Source organism: Lathamus discolor, chromosome 2 (assembly GCF_037157495.1).
Source record: "Lathamus discolor isolate bLatDis1 chromosome 2, bLatDis1.hap1, whole genome shotgun sequence".
NCBI lineage: Eukaryota > Metazoa > Chordata > Aves > Psittaciformes > Psittacidae > Lathamus > Lathamus discolor.
The window spans coordinates 27,025,019-27,043,842 of NC_088885.1; the positions used below are offsets into that span (position 1 = coordinate 27,025,019).

Here is an 18,824-nt window from a genome sequence, read left to right on the forward strand (position 1 = left end):
TGCTGGGGAAGACTGTCTGGGTTATTCCTACTTCAGGTAAAGGCAAACCCACTCGTGGGATTGCTTTTGTTCAGGGACCCAGATATACTTGGTGGGTAATGCAGGAAGATGGGGAAGTCCGATGTACACCTCAAGGGGATTTGATTTTAGGGAAAAACAGACAATGAACTCAATTATATGCTGTTGCCTGCTGTGTAATACTTTATAGCCCATTGACTAGACGTCTTCAGGTCACCAGCGACTGGCCCTGACTTCCCTCCAACCATCATCCCAACAGAGAATGAATTCTGATAGAACCAGACAAGTTCTGCAGTGAAGGGGCAGTCAGCATCAGCAGGCAACGATCCAACACTGCACACAGCCTTTCCTGCCCTGAAAGACTGTTACAAGGGATAGAACCTGACATCATGGACCGAATGGACTCGACAGCATTATAGGGATTGGTCTATGCACTAAGAAATTATTTCTTTCTCTCTGTGTGTGTATGTGGATGTATATATATGTAAGAGAGATGGTATATTGAAAATGTGGGATCTGAGCATGATGTGAATGGTATGGAATAAGGGGTGGATACTGTCCTTGGTTCAGCAGTAGCAGTCATTTTTCTCCTTCATTGCTGGTGCAGTGCTGTGGTTTTGACTTTCAGCCTGGGAACAAAGCTGATAACACAAATGTTTTAGTCTGATCAAGGGCTTTCTGAGCCTCATGCTCAGCCAGGGACGAGAGGAGGCCGGGAGGAAGCAGAGACAGGACACCTGACCCAGGCTAGCCAAAGAGGTATTCCATACCACAGTACATCATGCCCAGGGAGGTAACTGGGAGTTACCTGGAAGGGCACAGGCTCCCTTTGCAGGGTGTTGAACTCTTTCGATGGTGGTATCATATTCTCTTCTCTTCTTATTTTCTCTTATCATTATTATCATTGGTGGTAGCAGCAGTGATTTGTGTTATACCTTAGTTACTGGGGTGTTCTTATCTCAACCCATGGGAGTTACATTCCCCCAGTTTTCCTCCCCATCGCTCCGGGAGCGGGGTGGGGGGGAAGGAAAGGAAGAGGGACAAAGGCCAGGGGGGAGTGAGTGGTTGAGCTGTGTGACTCGGTTTATACCACAACAACTCTTTTTTTAGGCTCTTTATTCTCAGTTCTTCTCTGACACATTTGTGCCAGAAGGATGTGCCTGTTCCCTCTTGGTTATAAACTGATACACGAGCTGTTTAGAGCTTTACAAGCACCTCTAAACCTTTTACACTTGCCCTTAACAGCACACTGGCTTAATAAAAGGAAGCTCTGAGTGTATCTAGGCAGTGTAAGCATTTGCTGCGGTTGGCAGGGAAAAGAAATTGCACTGAGACAGAACCAAGTTGCAGAAGGATGGCGAGTTTTGTTAATCCAAGTATCTATGTCAGAAAAGGAGAATAACATTTCATATTAAATAGGTATCAGCTTGTTTAATTTAAAGACATACTCTCCTTTTAGACATTATGCTACCAGCTCTATCCATTTCTAAGAGGCTCACCTGAACCTCAGCTACCTGCACTTCTCCAGGATCTCAGGTGTTGCATGCACACTATATTAATTAATAAAAATGAATCTATGTACATTTTCTAGATGATAGCATTCTAAATTGGAAGTTAACAGAATGCATTTGCCATTTTCATAAATGCTCTTCCTAGTATCAAAACAGAAATTAATAAAGATAATTCCCTTCACTGATTCCAGTGACCTTGAAGGAATCTAGTAGATCTGCATGTTTTAAAGGTTTAAGCCAAGTAATATTCTATTGAGCCACACAGAACTATATAAAGCATGTAGTGAACTGAATGGTGCTAATGTATACACACAAAAACTGACCCAGGCAGATACTGATCATGGTATACTCATATAGTCAAGCAATAAGTATCAGTAAGTGCTGGAAATTGAAAAGAACCAAAATCACTGAGTTCCTTCATAAATTGACTTATAATCACTGGTTGCATTTCAGTGCAACTACTATTAAAAACAAAACAAAACAAAACACAAAAAAACCCAAACAAAACAAAACAAAACCCCCCACTTTCAATAAAATAAATAATTATTTTTAGTATCTATTTTGTGTTGAATCACGTTTAAAAGTGTAACATTTGAAAATGTAACACATTTCTGACGATTTTGTAAACTTGTGTACTCATGCTATCTTAGGTTCTGTTTTGCCTTATGCATGGTATAAAAAGGAGTTCTTTGAATTACTAGCTCAAAATTTTATGTTCTTTCAAACCAGTGTTCTTAAGTTTATCAATCAGGAAGAAGTATACCTAAAAGTACTGCTTAATTAAAATTCAGTATATGATTCCTTGGAGTTTCACTTAGAGAAGTAAAATCTCACCAAGCAGCTTTCCGTTTTTCTATTTCTCTCACAAAGAGAAAGATTCACTGAAAAAATATTTATGGCATCTTTTTCTTCCCCACCTTGGCAGCCACAGGAGATGGAAAACAAGCTCTTGAGCCTGGCCAGGTATCCAACAGCACTTTTGATCTTGCAGTTTTCTTCTTAGTTCCTCCTTTTAACAGTGAATAAGGGTAAAGACTATCAGCATGCAATTATCAGTTTTTGGGATTTCTTACGCAACTTTAGTCTTATGTACCCTGGTTAAGGTACATAAGGCCAATGGAAAAATAATCAACTTCCTTATTCTGTTGGATCTTTGACAAACAATTATCAGCTTTTCCCACAGTTTATTAGCTACTCCAGTTTATACCCAGTAGATGCTACAGATGCTACAAGAAATCTTTTGAATCTTAGCCAGAAGATTTGTGCAAAACTTCATATTCAAGGATCATGTTTTTTAATTTTGCTGCAATAGTAACCTCATTGGTCTATAATGCATCAATGCTCAGAAGGAAAATGAAGTTCTTACTAGGGCCTGAACGTTTTGTGCTGAACTACATATAATGATTTTCTTTTTCCTCACAGAAGGATTTGCTCAGGATAGAAAATAATGAAACACAGGAAAAATAAGTCTGCATGAGCTTTGGGGATAGATAGTCATGTAGTCCTTGATATGGCGTGATGGCTGTATGGTCAGATATCTCTGGCTAACAGAATGTTTGCTGTCATTTAAATTTCCATATATTAGGTCAATTAATTAAATTTATTTTCCGAAGTATTCAACTTTGTGTTTAATATCACATTAATACCACTATCAGTAGTTAATTCCACTTCATGAAGTGGGGAGACAAGAACTCTAGGTACATGCAAATCTTTCACTGGACTTATGTGGTTAAGCTTCAGTTTGAGAGACAATGACACCTTCGCAATGGTGCGAACTTTTTATTCCATAAAATACCATATTCGGTACTTTCAGAAGAACAAATGTTCTAAGCACATCTGGGCTCACTTTGCATCAGGACTAACCTATAGGACATGTGGGTTTTATAGAGATATGTGTGTACAGGGCATGATGTACATGGCATGAATCAGACAGGACTGGATAGGGTTTGTGCTGAGCATAGCCTTCATGCAAAAGTGCTCTACATAGTGCCAGTCTCATAAATAGCATCCTTTTTTACTTCTCCGCTGGTCCAGAAACATTCAATGTCTATGGTATCTGCTGGATTTTGGTTGTCTGGTAATTCTGAAACCACTTAAAATCAAGTACAAAACAATAAAATACTTACTGGTTTTGCCCCCTTTTGTTTTTTGTTTCTTTCCTTCACGGTGCTGGTCTATACATAAACCAATTGAATATATCTTTCTTGATCTTTTTATTTCCAGAGTGGCCGCAAAGCTAAGTTTAGGGTTGAAGTAATTTTACAAGTGTTTATCACTTCCAATGTTAAAAATAAATTGGACCAACTCGGTGTTTTCAGCTCTCAGAGTTTAAAAGTGAGAATTATAACTGGCTGTGCTGGGAACCAGAGATTCAGTGAACTTTAAGCTTTTCTTCAGGCACAGGAAGCTACACTCATGCTTGTCAAGGAGATTAACGAGAAATCTGATTGAGTCTGGAAGACTATTGCTGCAGTGGATTACAAGTTTGATCTTCTCTTTTTTTCAGGGATAAACAACCTCAAGGGCTAGGACACTGGCACAGAAAAGCAGATAATATCACTGCTGTGAAGAAAAAGTGTGGCCATATGGCAGCCCCAGTAAATGAAAGTAAATGAAAGTGAAGCAATCCATTCAATAAATGTATGGTTATGTACTGTCATACAAAATCATTACTTTTATTTTTGTGTTTGTAGATTAACATGTACCCTTTCTCCAGCTCTTTTCTATCTTATTTATTCAGGCTGCAGGTTCTTTGGGAAAGGCCAATCTAGTATTAGGAGTATGCATTGGATCCTGGAGCTATCATAGTGAAAATGTTTAAAATTGAGTCTTTGAATAATCAGATTAGAATAAACACAGGGATAAGGATTTATAGCTGCTGGTGGAGCGTGAAATTTCTAAAACTACATGGGATACTACATAGTAAGGCGGGAAATGCAGGAAAATTTGACAAAGGGATGTATCCTCTAACTCTCTGATCTCAAAGACTACAGGGTACTCAGAAAATACTTACCAAAAAAAAAAAAAATAGAGTGTCACAACTGGTCATTTCCCTCTAGACTGCATGCGGTACTGTTTCTTAAACAGGCCATATCCCTGAATAAAAAACCAAACCAAGCCCAACCCAAGTAACCAAACCAAGCAAAAACAAAGACAACAATAGAAAAGCAGGATTTCAAAGTTCTTTGTAATATTTTTTTGTGTTCAAAAGCTATTGCAAGGGAAATCATCGCATATATATTCTATATATAATTGTTTGCAAAAATAGGGTAGCTACATACCTCAGAATAATGCCCAAAAAGTAAATCACAGTAACACCCAAAAGCATTCATTTCAGTGATTTCATCTAGTGCAGATTTCATCTGCACTAAATGCAGCTTTCTCACTTCTTGGTGAATGCTCTCTGAGTAAGATCAAGAAAACAATTCTGATGGCTATAACTCTATCCCAAAGCAAGATGATCACTGAATCAGATAGATAAACTATTAATCTGGTTAAAGCTTGTTGCTCCTATTTTGCCAAGGCTGAGGTGCTTTGCAGCAAAAAGCAGCCAGGACACTTCCTGCCAAGAGCCACACATCTCATGCATGTTTCATAAATATGTTCCTCCACTGAAAAGACAAGGATTAAGCAAACACTAGTTCAGTTTGCAAAAGCTTCCACTATGAATAACTCCAACACAAATCTTGGCTCTATTTAAAGCAACAGTAAATTCTCATTGCATTCAGTATGTCTAACATTTTACCTCTAATTTTTAGCCACAATACAAACCCTTTCAATTTAAATGAGAGTAAATAAGTAATATCAGTGCACTGAGTATGATGATGCCTATTTTTATTACACTTCTTAAGCTTCTAAACCCCCAAAAGATGCCTTTTTACCATTAACTAAAATCTTCTTAAAATTTGCTTAGATTAATCCAAGCTTATGCCTGCATTAAAAGTTCATAGAAAATATTAACTGAAAGAAGCCAAGATATCACAGTAAAGCTCTGCCATTTGTAACATAACATCATCACATGCTGAAATTTTGTGTGAAATAGATCAGTTCTCAAGAAAGCACCTTTTATAGCAAGCCAAGAGGTATTTCAACAAAATAGCACTGCTGTATTTAAAAGAGTATTGATAGAGTCCTTCTTTACTTCGAAAATCATAAACTGTACGCAAAAATGGAGAAATAAATATAAACACCAGCAAGGTTTGCTTTTCAAGCATGCTAGGATAACAATATGGAATATTAAAACACTCTAAGAAACAGGCTTATTGCCTGATATGCATTATGGCCATAATCACTACCATAGCACCTCACACACTTGGGAACCCAGTGAAGAGAAGATAAAGAGAAATTTTCCTTCCCAGACAGTAAAATGGTAAGATAGCTGTTCACAAACAGCCACTGGGTGACTGCAGTAGCCTCCACTGCTCTAACGATGCACAGATGTACGTGCAGCTGGAAGGGCTTAGAGGGTTGGCGTAGCACATCACTCAGTGGCCCTCTTCCAACCCTGGCGACTCAGAGCTCAGCCCTTGAAATCCTGCCTACTGCTTGCCCAATGTGACTGTCTCTCTTTTAAGAACTGATGTCCCCATACAGATCCAGCTGCAAAAGGACATACCATTTTCATGAAGAAAAGAAGCGCATATGCCATTTAAACACCACAGAAGAGCGCTCTGTAGCGGCTGCATGCACCTCACCATGTTAATATGTAACATATCACCTGAAGTGCGAGTATTACAACACATTTCATATGTGTATACTATATCTAAGGCATGTATTATGTGTGCATATATATGCATACTTTAATAGAAATTATACTTACAGCTGCACAAAAATCACTAATTTATAATGCACATTCTTCATCCTGCTTGCATTTTGTAGTGTGCAAATACACACACAAAAATCCTACAACTCTTTTTAATTCCATTCAAATAACTATCACGGAAACAGTGCAAATCCTTCAGTCTTGCCCTTTAAAATCATTACGTATGTTCTAGATAGCATAAATTTGCAAGGCAGAGGGCAGTGCTGCACAGCAATAATTGAGATAGCCGTGGCCTTACGGTAGTGTCAGGTAGCTCTGCTAGTTTGAGCAGATTCAGTGTGCTATGCTCATGTGGCTGGGCTGCTACCAGAGTGAAAAGAAAAGGCTGGTTTGCCCAAAGTCATACTGCTGTGCAATACAGCATTTTGCTGAATAGGTTTCCTTAAGGCTTAGGATGTACTTGAAAGCGAACTGTACGGTCCCTTAACTGATGGCATTAGCCAGCCTATCCAAGCACATCTCTCGCCAGAAATCAGAAGTTAATTTTTCTCCTCTGCTGGAAGTTGCATGCATTAATTAGGCCTAAGAAAATTAATAGTCAAGATTGCTTAAAAAAAAAGCAAGGCATATTTGGCTTAGAAAACAGATATAAAATCCAAAATAGTATAATAATAGCAATTCTATAGAATTAATATCATTAGGTAAAAAAATTATGCAAAACCTGACCTTGGTAAAGTTAAATGTATGTATATACAAAATAGTAGATACACGAAGTAGCTCTAAAGGTCATCTCTGACCGCTTGGATTGATAAAGTGACTTTTGTGAATCACCTCTACTTGTGGTGGTTTAACCCCAGCTGGCAACTAAGCCCCACACAGCTGCTCACTCATTCCCCCCCCCCGAGTGGGATAGGGAAGAGAACTGGAAGGGTAAGAGTGAGAAAACTCATCAGTTGAGATGAAGACAGTTTAATAAGTAAAAGTTTGTGTACGAGCAAAACAAAACAAAGAATTCATTCACCACTTCCCATCAGCAGGCAGGTGTTCAGTCATCCTCAGGAAAAACAGAGCTCCATCACATGTAATGGGTACTCGGGAAGACAAACAACATCACTACCAATATCCCCCCCTTCATTCTTCCCCCAGCTTTATATGCTGAGCATAACCTCATATGGTATAGGATATCGCTTGGGTCAGCTGGGGTCAGCTGTCCCAGCTGTGTCTCCTCGCAGCTGGGGTGGAGTGAGGAGCAGAAAAGGCCTTGACTCTGTGTAAGTACTGCTCAGCAACAACTAAAACATCCCTGTGCTACCAATACTTTCCAGCACAAATTCAAAACATATCCCTATATCAATTACTGTGAAGAAAATTGGCTCTATCCCAGACAAAACCATCACAATACCTAACTGAAAATCCAGTTCTAAAGGGAAATGTTGGTCTCATGCAAAGCAATCATGAAACTCCATTTGGCTGCAGTGACATGAAAATATCACCCTGAATGATCCTTCCTTCCTCCCTGACCCTAAAATATTAAAAGGCTCTTAATACAGAGCCTGCTGTAGCTGATGGGAAGCTCCCTTTTAATTTAAGCAGGTTTTGTATCAGTCCTTGCACAATGTTACACAAAATTGGTTAGAACCAAGTAACGTTGTTCTGGATCTACAAATATCCCTACTTGGTATTAACAATCTTTCAGTAGAAAACAAAGCACTAGAGAATACAAATACCTTTGTGTCCTTTACAGACACACTTCTAAGTCAAACATATATCTTATTATATTCTTTGTGTATGCAATGCCAACTTTTTTTGGTTTTAAGATACCAAATCACATACACATACAATGTTTAAACAGCTAATAATCTTCTAGGTATTTAATGTACAGTGAATTCCTCTTTTCAGATATTGTTGTGGTGAGGGTATGATATACCTTCTTGTTCAGAGAGGCCAGGTGTCCACCAACGATCCTCAGTTTGTTGATAGGTATTTTTGTACCAAGGCAATTTTCTATTTCAAATTCTTCAAAGTTTTACTTGAATCATTTAATTTTCCTGCTTACTCAGGAAGCATGTGTCACAGCTGTAATGAGGTGGTGATTGGAAAAGGTGCTATTTTTTAACATGAAAGTAGCCAGTGTTTCTAGCATGTCAAGAAATAGCATAGCCATAACAGAAGGAAAGCTCCTGACAAGCAGAAGATATATGAATGCAGAGGATTTCTCAGGCTAGTAAGCAGAAACCCTGGCTATCTAGCTGAAGAAAGGATAAGAGCATAAAGACTGAAGTCAAGAAAAATTGAGACCTTAGGCAACACATCTATACACATTTGTATACTGCTGTCACTGAGCTTTTTTCATTTTCAATAAATGCAACATACAAACAAACAAAAAATCCATTCAATTTCCTGTGTCAAAATTCATGTAGAAAAACATTTCCCTGTGACAATAATTTGTAATGGAGAAATTCATTACGCTTCTGCTGCACATTTTACATCCTCTGCTTTCCTATGCCTGAGTGAGTAGGCCACTTGTTTCTGTCTCTCCATGCTCCTTGCTTTGAATATAACAAATCTCTCTTTCTGGGGTCTCAAAAAGCTCATTCTTCTTTCCCATAAAAGCCTTCTGTAATGACTGAGAAACACAGCAAAATATATCCAGGCAGAACTTCAGATACACTACTGGGCTGTTTATTTTGTGGTTTATGTACACACGGGTAGATAATGGAATGTTAAGCTTCATCCAGAAGAGTTCCACTGTTTATGAAGCATACTGTTTAAGCTCCATGAGCTGCTGAATGCAGCTACAAGACTCATTTGACTGCTAGGGCAAGCACCTAGGCTTCAGGATTAGGAGGTCTATTGCTATATACAATATAAATCATATCTACCTGCCTGACCACTGCATGCTGTGCTCCATGGTAGGAATATTTCTTTGGCAAGATACTCTGAGGATCCCATTGCAATTTGTCCTGTATTCTTTATCAGCTCAAGCTCAGGTTATTAAATTGCAGAATTTGTAAGAACTTTACTAATCTTTACTCCAGCTAGCAGACCAGTTGTGAAATATTTGATTTGATATGGGAAACAGGTAAGGTTTGACTCATCTTTTTTATCCTCTCCATTTAAATACTGCATGGCAGTCTAGATGATCTTTCAGCTCACAGCTGCTGTAGCCTGGACCATTAGTCAGCTCCTGACTTATTCCCCTCTGCCAGGGATTGATAAAAGCAAACCATTGCCAGGGTGCTGGATAAAGAGCAGTTCTGGTGGCGGTTTTTCACTACCTACCCACCCACCCATCCATCCATACAAAAGAGTCCTTTCGTGTTTATATGTTGTGCCACCAGCATAAAACAGCTCCTGAAAATTTTGTCTCTCCTTATTTTGGGGAGAGAGATGTTCAACTGCTTACTCTGTGTCACTGCATTACAGATAAAGGGATGTGGACCCTTCTCCAATGCTGAATAACAATTTGCTGAACAACCCCTTCTGGTGACTCAGCTGTTAAATTTTCATACATAAAAATAAAACGGGATACAAGATGGAAGATCTTCTGAAACCCTTTTCCTGTTCACAGGTATAAGACAAGTTTTGATCAGGTACAATAAGGTATGGTGAGATATAAAATACTAGGATCTTAAGCCAATACAAGTCATTACTGACACTGAAATCATTAACAGAAAGTATATCAAATTAAAATACATACAGTTCAGGTACGATTTATATGTACATTTTACATAGATCGTACTTAGATAAATAAAAGCTTGAAGAATACCATTACGAGGCTATGTAGAAAGAAATGCTATTTTCAAAATTAATCATAAACCTGTTTTTATTTTTATTTCACACTGTTGCACTAATACAAACTTGTCATTAGCAGCCTAAATTCAGAACAGGGTGCAGCAGACCTTCTTCTGCAGTCATTCTGCTTCTTTATTTTGAGTAGTAATTTAAACCCACTGGAATATCATGTTTGTTTTTATTCTCAGCCTAATTCTCACTGCATCCTAATAGGCCAAGCAGTCATGGTATGTGTGATGAACAACTACATTTCTTAAATACATGTAGAAACTGATGCACAGAGAAAGCTCCTGCACCAAAATGAAAAACTTGGTGCAATGGATGTAAAAAGTGATTCAGCTCCATCTGCCTCTTCAGTCAAATGTAGAATACTCATTTTTTTTTTTTTTCCTGGAATAATTCCTGAACTTACCTGGGCTTTTATTATGGGGAGGGAGAGGCATGATCTGCATGTGCAGAAAACCACTTCAGTAACTGATCCCTGGTCATTTTAAGCACATTGTCTCTCTTGCTGGGATGAATTTTCCTCCCCTAAACTTCAGAAATGGTAGGAAGTTAAATCTGTTTGACACATTATGAAGACAAGAAGGAGATTATCCCCTTAACCTTCTATCAAAATCCCATAGACTATCATGAGATGTGATACTAGAGTAGGAAGCCTGAAATTGGGATGAAAATCTGTATTATTCCTGGTGATAATGAGTTCTGCTACTTTCCTGCTCTCAGTCTAGGGAGAAAAAAATAAAATGTTATCAGTACTGAGGAAATCTTATTAGATTCAACACCATTTTAAACAGCTAGGACCAAAATCTTCATTCAGACACACTGGTGCCACCCCATTAAATTCCAGCAGTGGCACCACTGGTAGAGAAAAATGGCACTCAGATTTTTCACCATTAAGTAATCTGTTTTCATTACCTTCTCAGCAGTTTGTTTCATTTGCCTGCAGTAGGGAAAGTAAAATTAGAAAACATTTCATGTTCATAGTTAGCTTGCTTCGACATGAAAAAAACAAGTCTATAAATTTGCCTATTGGGTTATGCCTTGTGCAGTTCTCTTGTAAAGTTGTCTTTACATTATAGTGATGAACTGTAAATGGCGTAGTGTATTATTTTGTCCAAAGTAATTCAAATTAATGATCCTAGAAATATTATTTGAGGTGTCTATGTTATAAAGCATTGCCAATAGTCATGACTATTACCAGCAGAATTTCTGTTCTGCTTTGTAATGTATGCATTGCCATGTGATAATAAACTATTTTATGATCATGTTCAGAACCTGCAGTTTCTTGCTGGAGTTTCACATGTGAGTCTTGTATCAGTTCTGGTAGTAAATGAATGGCAGGTAAATACTGATAACAAACTATCAAAGTCTGAATGTTTTGTTCTTGCCTTGACTTGCATACTTAAATTTTCATTTCACATTACCTAAAGTAATACTGATTCTGACTGAAAACAGAAGAAAAAAACCCCAACCCATGCAACTCAAAATGCAGTGATCTCATAGGCTCTTTAGCTTGTAACTGCGAGAATGACATTAGCTTAAAAAATCTAAAAATTACCTGTTAGTTTCATTTACATGAAACTTTAAAAAAGGAAAAAGAAAAAAAAAATTGTATAACAGTCTTGTGGTTTAGATAAATGTTACTCTGGATGCTAAAACCAGACTTGCTTCTCATGAATGAAAGGAAACTGTATGTTTCTGCATTCTGCTGGCTGATGTCATTCTTGCTAAGAAAGTGTAAAGCTTTACCAACCATAGATAATAATATTATGAAATTATAAAAAACCCCCACAAAGTTCATCATCAGTTGGATGCACCAAAATTAACACACATTTGGGAAACATGCCATCATAGTGGTATCCAGAGGCACTCTTAAGAATCTTAGAGATCAGAGGAGGAGATGAAATGATCTGAGCTTCATATGAACATCTCATGAATAAATACTGATGCCAAGACCACTTCCAAGGAAAAGCAGATGGATTGTGAAATCAGAAAAGCATTAAGGCAGCTTCTAGATTTCAAAAAGAGAGGTCTAAAGAGTAAGCTTTTCTGTTGAGTAATATGAAAAAAGCTCTATTATGGCAATGATGCAAGTGAACCCTTTTTTTTTTTTTTTTTTTTTTTTTGAGTTCTCATAGACCTGCTGCGCTTCACTTTGTCTTGGAGTTTTCTATCTCATACAATTGCTTTCATAGTAAGGCTGGCCAGTGAGTAGAAACAATAATTTTGTGCACACTTGCACGTATCTGTTTTCTTTTTTCCTGGAACTCATTTTCTGTTCTAAATACTTTTAAAAAATTCCTTTAAGAACTTTTCAACCTTTCTTTCTGACAAAGTATTACAGTCCAATCAGCACTAACCATACATTTGTTTAGTTTTAAAGGTCACTCAATAGTCACACACCAAACTATCTTTAAATGTAAAGCAGAGCTTGAAAACATCTGAAATCTATTTCCTCAGATGATATTTGCCTAGAAATGCTATGTAAAATTTAAATTATTTTTAATATCAGGCATACCCTTCTAATTTCTTAGAGGCAGTGAGATATTTAACACTCACAAGGAGCTTTTCTCGCTGCAGGCAAATAACACAAATCCTACTTACTGGCTATACTAAAAATACAACCAAAGGAAATACTCTGCAACTTGCTGCAGAGTGTGTGTTCATGTGCCAAAACTATGCAAACCTGTAATTCTTTCTGTCCTAGGTAACCAGAGTTAATTTCAGATTCGGTCACCCTGCTGCATCTCAGGATCACTGATAAGGAGGTGCAGAATAATCTGACAGTGGCAGGCAAAATGCTGTATTGTAAAAATAACAGACAAATCTGTCTGTGGCTCATTAACAAGACACACAGGCCAGGCCTCACTGATCATTCAAAATAAACCTGACACAAACTGGAGGTTAGCAGCTGTATCTATCTTGGCCAAAACATACGACAGCGGAGTATTGGCCTTTTTAAGGTAACAGGACATCAGTTTGAGCACAGTGTTAATGAAGGACCTCAGTTTGGAATTTAGTTGTTTTATAAAAGTTAATAGCTAAAGATGAACATTAAAAGCTAAAATAACAAAAATCTAAACTGCAATCACTTCATGCTGTCTAAAAGGAATACCATCTTTGACTTCATGGAGAAGAAAGAAGATGGTTTCAAAGAAGCTTTAAAGATGCTTGAATATTTTAATCTAGATGGAATATTGCCGAGCTGTGGAAACAGTTCTCTTTCAGAGATAGTACACTACAAAAATGCAAAGAAACGTACTGAATACTGAGAGACCACTAGTAAGCAGTTATAAACTACGGCCAAACACGTGCTTTAGTTTTACATGGAACAAATAGTTCCTGTATCCCTAAGGAAAACTCAGAATAGAAAAAGGTAAGCAAGAATTTGAGGCCTTGCAGGTCTGGAATTTTATGAAATAACAAAAAAAGGAAACAGGGATTAACAGTGCATTTGTAAGTTTAAAACCAACTAAACCAAACCAACAAACAAATACCTCCGTCCCCCAAACTACTAAGGAAATAATAACAGATCACTAGGACAGAACAACCCGTTAACTATAAAATATCAAAAAATGTGGAACTTCTAGGGATCTGAAGAATACACAATGTCATACTACCAATAATGTTGATGAATTTCAATGCTTGTAGATCCCAAAGCTGAAGATTTAGGCAAGTGATGAATTTCTGCCCACAGAATAACTTACACACTTACTGTAAATACTGCAGTGAGAAATTAGCCCCATGGAACCAAAAAATAGTAGTATGTTTGTATGAAAATAATGTTGTTGGACAAGCTGCTGTCACACAAAATATGCAGCATTCTTCATTTGACCCAGTTTCCTTTTGGAAATTATTTAACCTTTTAAAATTACTGAATATTTCAAGCATTAAAGTTGAGAAAGAAACAGAATTTTTATGACGCTTACTAGTTTTATGTTAGGCAAGTACAGTGACTATTGCCCATTACCACTTAAAATAGGACAGAAGGAAATATTGCAACACAACCATCTGTTTCCCCAAAATATTCGGATAGCAACCACAGTCTCTAAGGACACTAACAGACTTTACCCACCACTGTAAACATCATCTCAGTCATAACACTCATTTGCTTCTTCAGACTCCATGAAAGCCTCTCAAACAAGTGAAAACTTCAAGTAAATCTACCATTTTTGTATATAATAAAGATGATCTAAACTGCTACCAAGGAAACCACATGCAACTGCACACAAGATTTTTTTTCATATAAAATACAAAGTCTCTGCAAATACTGTTAATTTGCTGTCAATTACTACAGAATAGTTTTTCTTCTGTTGCTGCTCAGTTTGTTAATAAATCCATCAGCTATGGTTATCTGCATTCTCAAGAGTCTAAGTTTTAAGTGGACTGAAATGTACCAAGACAGGAACAGCTGTATGGTCATATAGCCCAGGATGATATCCCTTACCCAAGAATATATCAGATGCTCACGGAAAAGCACAAAGAAGAATCTACTGATAGATACAGACTTACAAGACCTAGCCATGCACTGAAATGAGAATTCACCCTTGCCAAAAGGTGTTTTTGTTCTCACATGAAAATCTAATTTCTCAAATCCTGTACCCCACTCTGCTTAGGGTGTGCTTCCCTTCTTTAAAAGTGTGATCCACTGGGAATCTTGAATATGTTCCTAGAATTTTATTTTTTCCAATATTCAAGATTGTCTTCTTAGCAAACTGCTTACAACTTTAAAAAAAACCAACAACCAACCCACAAACCAGAAAAAAGAAATATAAGAAACTAAGCCTTTTGCACAACTTGGTGCTTCCCCCCGTTTCCTCCTTCCCTCCAGCAACATATGGCAACACCTTTTGCCTCCCTGATGGACAATGACTTCTTAGCATTGACTTTTCCGCTACCAAAACTTTTTAAAGCAGAAAAATTCAGGTACAACTAAAAAAAAAATACACATATATGCACACACAAATACATGATTTCAAATTCTTGCAGACTGGTGTACTGCATGGACATGCAATTACTTCTCTGAAGTCAACAGATTGTGTATAAAGCCCATCAAGACAACTCTGCTTTCTTGTTGAGAAATTAGCTTACGCTTACTGTTTGATCATACCAACTGTTAATAGGAGGATATTCTCAGTTTGCAAAGTTAAAGAGCAGACACTTCAAGTTTCAGACGTTTATTAGGCCTCATCAAAAACTTTCAAACACATGATTAAGTGCAGTGTGAGGCAAGTTTGATTATTTCCTGGATGATGAAGCATACAATTGTGCGGATGACTTTTGGAAGACCTTTCTGTGCAGCTTATGGAGATGAGTGTGCTGTTCAGAAGTCAGGACGGTCCTTCTTCAGTCTACTGTAGTCTACGTTAACTGAGTAGAACTAGGAAAGAGAGAGGGAAAAAAAATGAGTATCCATTTTCCATAGTATTTACTAAAAAACATACATAATTTGAACTCACGTCAGGAAGCTGAAATCATAGTTTGAGTCTGGACACTAAACAATAATAAAGAAATAAAACCTTTGAGGAGCAGTAACATTTTAATACTGTCTTCATTCTGCATACAGTACTAGAAGCTCTGCATTTAAAATGAGGCAATGCTTGTGTATACAACTAAAGAAAACCCTGTATATCTCTTGTTTAAACCCAAGAATTAAAAGTGCATTCACAGGAAGTTCTTACAGCAGTGCTGAGTTCATCTTTTTTGCCCCCAAATCTATGTGTTTCTGTATACTGAAGCACCACCTTGTTTGCCAAGTGGCACAAAGCATGGTGTACACAATGAGATCACAAGTGAACATTTTAGAGCAGTGCCACAAAAGAATCATAGAATCATAGCTTGGTTTTAAGTATCTGCATCCAGAACTGTCAGATATGACATGGAGGAAGGAAAGTAAGAATAGATCCTTTCACACTCTCAGTTTATATTAATAAAGTTGGATCCCATTACAAGCAATTCAAAAAAGCCCAAGCAGTCACTGAGGACAATAAGTCTCCAGACTAAAAGCATATTTTGGCATCCCAGATTGACTTGACATCAGCCATGTGATGCTACAGCTTTTCTTTAAAAACTAAGAAATATTTATCTATTAGCTTGATTATTTTTAGTTATGACCAAATTTAGTATTTCTTTTTACTTCCTCAGAGAAAACAAAACAAAATTGAACCTTTCTGTGAAAATCCTACAGTAATGATCAGATCTTCAACTCTTTGTTTTGGGAAGACTGAGGAAGTTGACACATCTCCTCAGTCTTTTTTGTAAACCTGAGAGAAGTTTACAAAAGAAAAAACAACTGCACCAAACACTAAAACTTATTATATCACAGCTTTTTACTCAACAGGCATCCTCAGTTTAAGAGCATCTGCTCTTCCATTTCCCACAGTGCAGATATGGAAGAAAAAAATCCCCAATGATACACACACACCCAAATATGGTAAACCCCAAGGTTGTGTTTGCATGCTAACAGAGAAAAGGAATGCCACACAAGGCATGCACGCTTTAAGAGAACTTCTGCTGCGCACCAAGTTAAACTTGCCTCTCTTAGACACTTAAGAAACAGTAACATTCCAGAAACAGCAATGAAAACAAAGTATCATGTTCTCTTGGACCTTGAGGGGAGTCACAACATACTTTACTCTGGAGCGTGGGTTTTTTTTGCTTATTTCAGCAGTTGGAATGGTAAGATACGGTACTGACCAGACACTAGCTTTGAAAACATTGTAGTTTTTTATAGCTTTTTTAATAGCTTAAAGATAATCCTTAATTATTCTTAACAGGAACCTAATGAAATAGCACTTTAGTAAAAACATAATAAAAACATAATTTCTGCAAACTACCAAACGTTTTACACATCTTTGCATGCTTCCTCATTAGTTCATGGAAATAACTTGATTACTTAACACTGCTATTGCATCTGGTTACTTATAAACAACTGTTTTGTTTCCAAACAATCAACTGCAGAACCGAATTAACTTTTATGTTACACACTGACGTTTTCCTGCTGTGCTTCTCACGAGTAAAGGCCAACAGTTTAGAGCTTAGAAAGCTTTAGTTCAGAACTTACACGGTTTTGTCCTTCTCCCTGTAGTTTATTTGAGTATCATGAGCTGATATATTCTTCCTCTCACATATGATTCCTCTTTTTCTCACAGTGTAATATATACTATTTCTTCCATACAGAATTCTTTCACCCCATTACCAACCAACTCTAGAAAAATTTTAATTCTCAACTCGGCTCTCTCTGTTTGGAGTTCTAAAGACAAGCAAGCATTGCACAGCAGAGGAAATACTTCACTCATTCAGCTACTTCCCAATATACTCAAACATCTTAAAGCAGTGATTTTATGTTTACCTTGTACTGGTCACTGGGAGCCAGTTTGTTCCAAGGTTCTGGATTATTTGTCTTGTCCCAGCTATCGAGAAATAAGATATGAGAATATATTATGAAAAATCAAACTACCTTCAAAATAACTAAAATTCATATGTGGTTATTAGGCCATGGAGTGTCACCCATCCAAATACATTTACACAGAAAAAGACGCACTCCTTTGTTAGCAGTCTCTAAATACCATACGACAAACAAACAAATGTTCAGATCAAGGAAATACCCTCACACTTAGTGCCAATGATATTGGAGCAAGACATTAGGGCCTCCAGAAACATAAAAACCAAAGCAGTGAAGTTTACTTTAATACATGCAGCAAATGGACTGGGCACTATGAATTATTTTATACATACGAGACGTCAGGGTTGAACATTGCCAAACGCATAAGATACAGGCCTGCGCCAACGCCTCCAGATCCGATGATCAAAAACAGAGGGATCAACTATAAGAAAAAAACAGAATTTTTATACCAAAATATAACAAATAGTATTATTACCCAGCATTTCTAGCTAGCACAGTGACAAACCAAAGAGCAAACTCACATACTTGGCACCGTAATGCACAGCCCTCTAAACCCCTGACATAAGCTTCCTGTGTGCAGGACATGCCTGGGGTCAGAGAGAGATTAGCAGCTATGAAGAGGGAGACACTAAAAACATACTACTACATTGAGGACAACCAAACGTCCTGTAACAGCATATTCCTGAAGCACAAACATTAGTCATTCCACCGTCCAAAACAGTCCCTACTACTTTACCCCTGATCATAACGAAAACGCGAGTGGGGGAGTGTAAGGAAAGAGGCGAGCAGAATCAGTGACAGAGCCACCTTGACCGTCGCTGCTGCATTACGAGAACCCACATATACTACAAAAAAAGGAGGACGGGGCGGTGTTTCGGGGACGCGCCCTGAGCTGCCCCCACGCCGGCAGTCCGGGCCAGCCGGAGGGGCCGAGCATCCCGAGGGGAAGGAGATGGACAAACGCGGAGAAGGGCGGCCGAAGGGCCGGAGGCACCGACCGCCGCCGGCGGGGGAGAGCACAGGGCGGGGAGGGCGGCCCGCCAGGACACGGCCGCCGGGCACTCACGCTGGGGTGCTTCTTGGCGTGGTTGATGATAACGCGAAACATGGCGGCAGCAGGCGAGGGTCTCCCTTTCTACCAGACTCAAGAGCCCGTCCTCCCCCTTCAGCTGCCGAGGCCCAATGTCACCCGAGGCCCCCGGCGCAGCAGGTGCCCACAGCCGCAGCCCGGATGTAGCAGCTCCGGCGTTCGCCTGTCCGCCATCCGCCGCGGCATCCCCGGACCGCGCTCCCCGCGGCAGCCCGCTCCGACACCGCCAGCGCGCCGGGC

General features: G+C 38.4%; 1 protein-coding gene across 1 annotated transcript; it reads right to left on the reverse strand.

The window, feature by feature from the left end:
• Window positions 1-15,250: 15,250 nt before the first annotated feature.
• On the reverse strand, window positions 15,251-18,712 carry NDUFA4 (NDUFA4 mitochondrial complex associated). The gene is made up of 4 exons (XM_065666210.1): window positions 18,561-18,712; window positions 17,827-17,915; window positions 17,441-17,501; window positions 15,251-15,469 (listed from the first exon to the last, which is right to left on the reverse strand). The coding sequence occupies exons 1-4, from the start codon at window positions 18,600-18,602 to the stop codon at window positions 15,413-15,415; spliced, it is 249 nt and encodes an 82-aa protein (XP_065522282.1). The 5' UTR covers window positions 18,603-18,712; the 3' UTR covers window positions 15,251-15,412.
• Between the last annotated feature and the right edge of the window lie 112 nt (window positions 18,713-18,824).

Excerpts from the sequence above, each read along its gene's own strand:
- NDUFA4 (XM_065666210.1), bottom strand. The coding sequence starts at position 18,602 with ATGTTTCGCGTTATCATCAACCACGCCAAGAAGCACCCCAGC. Across the intron at positions 17,502-17,826 it reads ATGTTCAACCCTGACGTCTC|CTGGGACAAGACAAATAATC; the intron begins GTATGTATAAAA and ends ATTTCTCGATAG. Across the intron at positions 15,470-17,440 it reads CTCCCAGTGACCAGTACAAG|TTCTACTCAGTTAACGTAGA; the intron begins GTAAACATAAAA and ends TCTCTTTCCTAG.